The following is a 9933-nucleotide window of genomic DNA, read 5'->3' as shown; positions in this document are numbered from 1 at the left end:
CCCCAACTCCATCACACCTCCTCCTCCATGCTTCCTGGTGGGAACCACACATACAGAGATCATCCATTCACCTACTCTGCATCTCGAAATGACACAGCGGTTAGAACCAAAAATCTCAAAGGACAGACTTTCACCAGTCTAATGTCCATTGCTCATGTTTCTTGGCCCAAAAAAAGTATCTTCTTCTTATTGGTGTCTTTTAGTAGTGGTTTCTTTGCTGCAATTTGACCACGCAGGCCTGATTCACACAGTCTCCTCTGAACACTCACCTTGAATTAAGAACCATGAAAGTAAGTGAAGAGGACCGTGCTTAGAAGACAGGAAGTGAAGAGGCCCGTGCTTAGAAGACAGGAAGTGAAGAGGCCCGTGTTTAGAAGACAGGAAGTGAACAGGACCGGTCTTAGAAGACAGGACAAAGAATAAACATGGGTAACGGTAGTCGACAAAAACTCCAGTGAAAAGAAACACAAACTAAGTATATGTTATAAAACAGCATTTTATTACTGCTACCTCACACCCACAGTGACTTATAACAATACATTAACACACGGAGAAGCAAAAGGCTATATTCACCATTCATTTGTAAGCACGGTGTTCAAGCAAGCAAAAGACAAAAAAAAATTAAAAAAGTGAAAGCAACAAACACTTCACTTTCTCCAAAGATACATTTCACCTGGAAAGTTGTATTCCGTTACGACAGCAGAAACATACACAACCTGAATACCATAAGAGAAATAATAGCATGTAAAACACATCACCACTACGTAGATGGTTTGGTCCAATCTACATCAGTACATGTTATTCTCTGCACTACGCAACTGCACATCCCACACCAGACAATAGTTATTATGTATGATACAATCGAGATATTAACCTACAGTAGCATGGGAGAGTAACCTACAGTAGCATGGGAGAGTAACCTACAGTAGCATGGAAGAGTAACCTACAGTAGCATGGGAGAGTAACCTACAGTATCATGGGAGAGTAACCTACAGTAGCATGGGAGAGTAACCTACAGTAGCATGGGAGAGTTACCTACAGTAGCATGGGAGAGTAACCTACAGTAGCATGGGAGAGTAACCTACAGTATCATATGAGAGTAACCTACAGTAGCATGGGAGAGTAACCTACAGTAACATGGGAGAGTAACCTACAGTAGCATGGGAGAGTAACCTACAGTATCATGGGAGAGTAACCTATAGTAGCATGGGAGAGTAACCTACAGTAGCATGGGAGAGTAACCTACAGTAACATGGGAGAGTAACCTACAGTAGCATGGGAGAGTAACCTACAGTAGCATGGGAGAGTAACCTACAGTAACATGGGAGAGTAACCTACAGTAGCATGGGAGAGTAGCCTACAGTAGCATGGGAGAGTAACCTACAGTAGCATGGGAGAGTAACCTACATTAGCATGGGAGAGTAACCTACAGTATCATGGGAGAGTAACCTACAGTAGCATGGGAGAGTAACCTACAGTAACATGGGAGAGTAACCTACAGTAGCATGGGAGAGTAACCTACAGTATCATGGGAGAGTAACCTACAGTAGCATGGGAGAGTAACCCACAGTAGCATGGGAGAATAACCTCCAGTAACATTGGAGAGTAACCTACAGTAACATGGGAGAGTAACCTCCAGTAACATGGGAGAGTAACATACAGTAGCATGGGAGAGTAACCTACAGTAGCATGGGGGAGTAACCTACAGTAGCATGGGAGAGTAACCTACAGTAACATGGGAGAGTAACCTACAGTATCATGGGAGAGTAACCTACAGTAACATGGGAGAGTAACCTACAGTATCATGGGAGAGTAACCTACAGTAGCATGGGAGAGTAACCTACAGTATCATATGAGAGTAACCTACAGTAGCATGGGAGAGTAACCTACAGTAACATGGGAGAGTAACCTACGGTAGCATGGGAGAGTAACCTACAGTAGCATGGGAGAGTAACCTACAGTAGCATGGGAGAGTAACCTACAGTAGCATGGGAGAGTAACCTACAGTAACATGGGAGAGTAACCTACAGTAGCATGGGAGAGTAACCTACAGTATCATGGGAGAGTAACCTAGAGTAGCATGGGAGAGTAACCTACAGTAGCATGGGAGAGTAACCTACAGTAGCATGGGAGAGTAACCTACAGTAACATGGGAGAATAACCTACAGTCACATGGGAGAGTAAAAACAGTAGCATGGGAGAGTAACCTACAGTAACATGGGATAGTAACCTACAGTAGCATGGGAGTGTAACCTACAGTAGCATGGGAGAGTAACCTACAGTATCATATGAGAGTAACCTACAGTAGCATGGGAGAGTAACCTACAGTAGCATGGGAGAGTAACCTATAGTAGCATGGGAGAGTAACCTACAGTAGCATGGGAGAGTAACCTACAGTAGCATGGGAGAGTAACCTACAGTAGCATGGGAGAGTAACCTACAGTATCATGGGAGAGTAACCTACAGTAGCATGGGAGAGTAACCTAAAGTATCATGGTAGAGTAACCTACAGTAGCATGGGAGAGTAACCTACAGTAGCATGGTAGCGTAACCTACAGTAGCATGGGAGAGTAACCTACAGTAACATGGGAGAGTAACCTACAGTAACATGGGAGAGTAACCTACAGTAGCATGGGAGAATAACCTACAGTAGCATGGGAGAGTAACCTACAGTAGCATGGGAGAGTAACCTACAGTAGCATGGGAGAGTTACCTACAGTAGCATGGGAGAGTAACCTACAGTAGCATGGGAGAGTAACCTACAGTAACATGGGAGAGTAACCTACAGTAGCATGGGAGAGTAACCTACAGTATCATGGGAGAGTAACCTACAGTATCATGGGAGAGTAACCTACAGTAGCATGGGAGAGTAACCTACAGTAACATGGGAGAGTAACCTACAGTAGCATGGGAGAGTAACCTACAGTAGCATGGGAGAGTAACCTACAGTAACATGGGAGAGTAACCTACAGTAGCATGGGAGAGTATCCTACAGTAGCATGGGAGAGTAACCTACAGTAGCATGGGAGAGTAACCTACATTAGCATGGGAGAGTAACCTACAGTATCATGGGAGTGTAACCTACAGTAGCATGGGAGAGTAACCTACAGTAACATGGGAGAGTAACCTACAGTAGCATGGGAGAGTAACCTACAGTATCATGGGAGAGTAACCTACAGTAGCATGGGAGAGTAACCTACAGTAGCATGGGAGAATAACCTCCAGTAACATTGGAGAGTAACCTACAGTAACATGGGAGAGTAACCTCCAGTAACATGGGAGAGTAACATACAGTAGCATGGGAGAGTAACCTACAGTAGCATGGGGGAGTAACCTACAGTAGCATGGGGGAGTAACCTACAGTAGCATGGGAGAGTAACCCACAGTAACATGGGAGAGAAACCTACAGTAACATGGGAGAGTAAACTACAGTAGGATGGGAGAGTAACCCACAGTAACATTGTAGATAAACCTACAGTAACATGGGAGAGTAACCTACAGTATCTGAACAGTCAACTTAGCATCTACCCCTACTTCCTCAAACCTTCCCCGTCCTCCACCCCACCCAACACCCTTAGCATCCACCCCTCCATCCCACCAGCACCCCTGGTATTGATCCCTCCTTCCCTCCAACCTTCACATAACCCTTGACCTCCACCCAACCTTCCCCCAGCCATCATCACCACTCAACCCCCTGGATCTCAACCCAGCCTACACCTTAGCTCAGAGGTAGGTAACCCTGATGCTGGAGTGCCGCGGGCACTTCATGTTTTTGGATTTCCAGCAATAAATGAACTGATCAATTAGCTCAGTTGGTAAGGTTTGATGCCCTAGCCTTTCCTACCTAGCCCTTATCCACCCAGCCCAGCCCTCCTCAACCCTAACCCTCCTTTGCCTTCCCCAACCCCAGCCCTGCCCTGCCCTCCCTTGCCCAGCCCTACCCAAGCTCTCCCAATCCCCAGCCCTATCCAAGCTCTTCCCAACCCCCTCCCCAAGCCCTCCCCAACCCCAGCTCTCCCCAAGCTCTTCACGATCTGAGCCCTCCCAAAGCCTGCCTCCCCCCAAGCTCTTCCCAACCCCAGCTCTCCCTAACCCCAGCTCTCCCTAACCCCAGCCCTCCTCTTCCCTCCCCAAGCTCTTCCCAACCCCAACCCTCCCCAACCTCAGCACCCCCAAGCTCTTCCCAACCCTCCCCAACCGCAGCCCCAGCCCTCCCCAATCTCTTCCCAACCCTAGCCCTAGCCCTCTCCCAATCTCTTCCCAACCCCCAGCCCTCCCAAACCTCAGGAAACACTTTTGTAAGTTAAACACATTTCAGAGCAGTCAAACGTAACAAATTAAGAGTAAAACAAGAAGTTAAGCGATGGAACTGTTAGAGGGAGTGAAGAGAGAGAGAGAGACAGAGTGGTCAGAGAAAACATTATTTTATAAATGTGGGTCATGCTTTTCTCTACATTAACTGTTATTGACAGCCTTAACACACCTGCCTTTCACAGATCCAACTATTTGTGTGGTTACATGGCACATCATTCCAAGCCACTACTGGGTCCTTTTGAGTGTTATCAACCAAAGCGCAGTCTTCTTGCAAATCATTTGGCTCCCCTTTGGTCCAGTAACTTGTGGTCAGTGGTGTGCCGTCCACCCATCTCCAGGTTCCCTCAACTTCTATGTCCGTCAGACCAAACCAGGCTCTTTTGTTGAACGCTTTGATGAAAGCCTGTTCCTCTCTGCTGTTGATGATCACCAGGTTTGCTCCTCTCGCCTGACAGTCCTTTCTGCTGTCTTCCCATGTTTTCTCATCAGCAGAGATGTAGTAACAACTGCAGCAAGACTTCTTCCAGTCTCGGGGACATTTGCCATATTTATTACTGGTCTGTAGCTGGTCTCTCTCTTTGGTCAGGTTGTTGTAGCTGGTCTGTAGCTGGTCTCTCTCTGCAGTCAGGTTGTTGTAACTGTTCAATAGGTTTCTCTCTGTGAAATAATACAATCAACGACCAAGTTAATCAGACATCTCCAGGGTTGGGGTCAGTTGCATTTCAATTCCAGTCAATTCAGGAAGTACACTGGAATTACAATCACAATTCTCTTCAATGCTTCAATGAGGAACATTTGGAATTTGGTTTACTTTCTGATTTGACTGAAATGAAAATGGAATTGACCCCAATCATTGTTCATCACACCATAGATTATTAAGAACATTAGAGTGAGATGTTTGAGTGAGAACATATCAAACTCACGGTAGAGTAACAGGCCTATGATCCCAGACAGTAGGAGAACACACAGCAGCCCCAGACTCACTGCAGAAGCTAGGAAACGTCTCTTCCACACTGAAGCACAAATTATCATCATAAGAACTTTATCAGGTATTTGCGTCTATTTGTGTAGAGTAGCTCTGTCAAGCACTGCGTAAAATAGACAAGCTTGACTTGGGCCACAACACTGAGTACCTCAAATGTTCTGTTGCTTGAGTTGCAGCCCCTGCTGAAAAAACAGTATAGACCAGCATAGGCTGGAGACCAGACTTCGTTTTGGTTTTGCTGGAGACCAGCCTTCGTTTTGGTTTTGCTGGTAACCAGCCTTCGTTGTGTTTTTGCTGGTGACCAGCCTTCATTGTGTTTTGCTGGTGACCAGCCTTCATTGTGTTTTTGCTGGTGACCAGCCTTCATTGTGTTTTTGCTGGTAAGCAGCCTTCCTTGTGTTTTTGCTGGTGACCAGCCTTCATTGTGTTTTTGCTGGTGACCAGCCTTCATTGTGTTTTTGCTGGTGACCAGCCTTCATTGTGTTTTTGCTGGTGACCAGCCTTCATTGTGTTTTGCTGGTGACCAGCCTTCATTGTGTTTTTGCTGGTGACCAGCCTTCGTTGTGTTTTTGCTGGTGACCAGCCTTCATTGTGTTTTTGCTGGTGACCAGCCTTCATTGTGTTTTGCTGGTGACCAGCTTTCATTGTGTTTTTGCTGGTGACCAGCCTTCGTTGTGTTTTCGCAGGTGAACAGCCTTCATTGTGTTTTTGCTGGTGACCAGCCTTCAATGTGTTTTGCACACCAGCAAAACCAGCATGGAGAAACATTACGTTGTCTTACAAAGCGATGCCTAATTCCTATTGGAATCTAGCCTGACTAGGGATATCAAAAAATGAGAACTTCTATTCACCCACGATCTGCATTTAGAACGACTGCCAGGGTTGGAAAGATAAATAAATTAGATTTTCTAAACTGGAACAACCATTTCAGTAACAGGTGCAATAAGTCCAACTAAATGATGTATGCTGTTTATCTTTGCGTAGCATGAAAGGTGAATTAAATATTGTGTGTAAGGGCGTCAGTTATTCTAGTGGTTAGAGTGTTGGGCCAGTAACCGAAAGGTTGCTAGATCGAATTCTCGAGCTGACAAAGTTAAAAAATCTGTCGTTTTACCCCTGAACAAGGCAATTAAGCCACTGTTCCCCGGTAGGCCGTCATTGTAAATAAGAATTTGTTCTTAATCTTGTGAAAATAGCGTCCTCTCTTCTATCCCTTCCTACCGTCCTCCCCTCCACGAACTTGAAGTAAATGCCTACCCTTAGTATCTCTATTTCACTGCTCCTTCTACACCATCACTGTCTATATCAGGCTTTTAGTCTGTCATCTCTACACCATCACTGTCTATATCAGGCTTTTAGTCTGTCATCTCTACACCATCACTGTCTATATCAGGCTTTTAGTCTGTCATCTCTACACCATCACTGTCTATATCAGGCTTTTAGTCTGTCATCTCTACACCATCACTGTCTATATCAGGCTTTTAGTCTGTCATCTCTACACCATCACTGTCTATATCAGGCTTTTAGTCTGTCATCTCTACACCATCACTGTCCATATCAGGCTTTTAGTCTGTCATCTCTACACCATCACTGTCCATATCAGGCTTTTAGTCTGTCATCTCTACACCATCACTGTCCATATCAGGCTTTTAGTCTGTCATCTCTACACCATCACTGTCTATATCAGGCTTTTAGTCTGTCATCTCTACACCATCACTGTCCATATCAGGCTTTTAGTCTGTCATCTCTACACCATCACTGTCTATATCAGGCTTTAACCTGCTCCTGCCATCTCTACACCATCACTGTCTATATCAGGCTTTTAGTCTGTCATCTCTACACCATCACTGTCTATATCAGGCTTTTAGTCTGTCATCTCTACACCATCACTGTCTATATCAGGCTTTAACCTGCTCCTGTCATCTCTACACCATCACTGTCTATATCAGGCTTTTAGTCTGTCATCTCTACACCATCACTGTCTATATCAGGCTTTTAGTCTGTCATCTCTACACCATCACTGTCTATATCAGGCTTTTAGTCTGTCATCTCTACACCATCACTGTCTATATCAGGCTTTAACCTGCTCCTGTCATCTCTACACCATCACTGTCTATATCAGGCTTTTAGTCTGTCATCTCTACACCATCACTGTCTATATCAGGCTTTTAGTCTGTCATCTCTACACCATCACTGTCTATATCAGGCTTTTAGTCTGTCATCTCTACACCATCACTGTCTATATCAGGCTTTTAGTCTGTCATCTCTACACCATCACTGTCTATATCAGGCTTTTAGTCTGTCATCTCTACACCATCACTGTCTATATCAGGCTTTTAGTCTGTCATCTCTACACCATCACTGTCCATATCAGGCTTTTAGTCTGTCATCTCTACACCATCACTGTCCATATCAGGCTTTTAACCTGCTATCTCTACACCATCACTGTCCATATCAGGCTTTAACCTGCTCCTGCCCTCTCTACACTATCACTGTCTATATCAGGCTTTAACCTGCTCCTGCCATCTCTACACCATCACTGTCCATATCAGGCTTTTAGCCTGTCATCTCTACACCATCACTGTCCATATCAGGCTTTTAGTCTGTCATCTCTACACCATCACTGTCCATATCAGGCTTTTAGCCTGTCATCTCTACACCATCACTGTCTATATCAGGCTTTTAGTCTGTCATCTCTACACCATCACTGTCTATATCAGGCTTTTAGTCTGTCATCTCTACACCATCACTGTCTATATCAGGCTTTTAGTCTGTCATCTCTACACCATCACTGTCTATATCAGGCTTTTAGTCTGTCATCTCTACACCATCACTGTCTATATCAGGCTTTTTGTCTGTCATCTCTACACCATCACTGTCTATATCAGGCTTTTAGTCTGTCATCTCTACACCATCACTGTCTATATCAGGCTTTTAGTCTGTCATCTCTACACCATCACTGTCTATATCAGGCTTTTAGTCTGTCATCTCTACACCATCACTGTCCATATCAGGCTTTTAGTCTGTCATCTCTACACCATCACTGTCCATATCAGGCTTTTAACCTGCTATCTCTACACCATCACTGTCCATATCAGGCTTTAACCTGCTCCTGCCCTCTCTACACCATCACTGTCTATATCAGGCTTTAACCTGCTCCTGCCATCTCTACACCATCACTGTCCATATCAGGCTTTTAGCCTGTCATCTCTACACCATCACTGTCGATATCAGGCTTTTAGTCTGTCATCTCTACACCATCACTGTCCATATCAGGCTTTTAGCCTGTCATCTCTACACCATCACTGTCTATATCAGGCTTTTAGTCTGTCATCTCTACACCATCACTGTCTATATCAGGCTTTTAGTCTGTCATCTCTACACCATCACTGTCCATATCAGGCTTTTAGTCTGTCATCTCTACACCATCACTGTCTATATCAGGCTTTTAGTCTGTCATCTCTACACCATCACTGTCCATATCAGGCTTTTAGTCTGTCATCTCTACACCATCACTGTCTATATCAGGCTTTAACCTGCTCCTGCCATCTCTTCACCATCACTGTCTATATCAGGATTTTAGTCTGTCATCTCTACACCATCACTGTCTATATCAGGCTTTTAGTCTGTCATCTCTACACCATCACTGTCTATATCAGGCTTTAACCTGCTCCTGTCATCTCTACACCATCACTGTCTATATCAGGCTTTTAGTCTGTCATCTCTACACCATCACTGTCTATATCAGGCTTTTAGTCTGTCATCTCTACACCATCACTGTCTATATCAGGCTTTTAGTCTGTCATCTCTACACCATCACTGTCTATATCAGGCTTTTAGTCTGTCATCTCTACACCATCACTGTCTATATCAGGCTTTTAGTCTGTCATCTCTACACCATCACTGTCTATATCAGGCTTTTAGTCTGTCATCTCTACACCATCACTGTCCATATCAGGCTTTTAGTCTGTCATCTCTACACCATCACTGTCCATATCAGGCTTTTAACCTGCTATCTCTACACCATCACTGTCCATATCAGGCTTTAACCTGCTCCTGCCCTCTCTACACCATCACTGTCTATATCAGGCTTTAACCTGCTCCTGCCATCTCTACACCATCACTGTCTATATCAGGCTTTTAGTCTGTCATCTCTACACCATCACTGTCTATATCAGGCTTTTAGTCTGTCATCTCTACACCATCACTGTCTATATCAGGCTTTTAGTCTGTCATCTCTACACCATCACTGTCTATATCAGGCTTTTAGTCTGTCATCTCTACACCATCACTGTCTATATCAGGCTTTTAGTCTGTCATCTCTACACCATCACCGTCCATATCAGGCTTTTAGTCTGTCATCTCTACACCATCACTGTCCATATCAGGCTTTTAACCTGCTATCTCTACACCATCACTGTCTATATCAGGCTTTAACCTGCTCCTGCCCTCTCTACACCATCACTGTCTATATCAGGCTTTAACCTGCTCCTGCCCTCTCTACACCATCACTGTCTATATCAGGCTTTAACCTGCTCCTGCCCTCTCTACACCATCACTGTCTATATCAGGCTTTTAGCCTGTCATCTCTACACCATCACTGTCTATATCAGGCTTTAACCTGCTCCTGCCAT

At 44.7% G+C, this 9933-nt stretch overlaps 1 protein-coding gene across 1 annotated transcript; it reads right to left on the bottom strand.

Annotated features, from left to right (window-relative positions):
• Window positions 1–4474: 4474 nt before the first annotated feature.
• On the bottom strand, window positions 4475–5327 carry LOC139399570 (CD209 antigen-like protein E; the record flags this gene model as incomplete). Its single annotated transcript, XM_071144930.1, has 2 exons — window positions 4475–4971; window positions 5238–5327. Coding segments are annotated over 2 exons (587 nt in total), but the record flags the coding sequence as incomplete, so codon positions are not given.
• Window positions 5328–9933: the final 4606 nt, after the last annotated feature.

The sequence above is a fragment of the Oncorhynchus clarkii genome, unplaced genomic scaffold (assembly GCF_045791955.1).
Source record: "Oncorhynchus clarkii lewisi isolate Uvic-CL-2024 unplaced genomic scaffold, UVic_Ocla_1.0 unplaced_contig_13123_pilon_pilon, whole genome shotgun sequence".
In the NCBI taxonomy this organism is placed as follows: Eukaryota; Metazoa; Chordata; class Actinopteri; order Salmoniformes; family Salmonidae; genus Oncorhynchus; species Oncorhynchus clarkii.
Note: the sequence above shows the minus strand (reverse complement) of the source record. Positions and strands in the feature narration are given on the sequence as shown.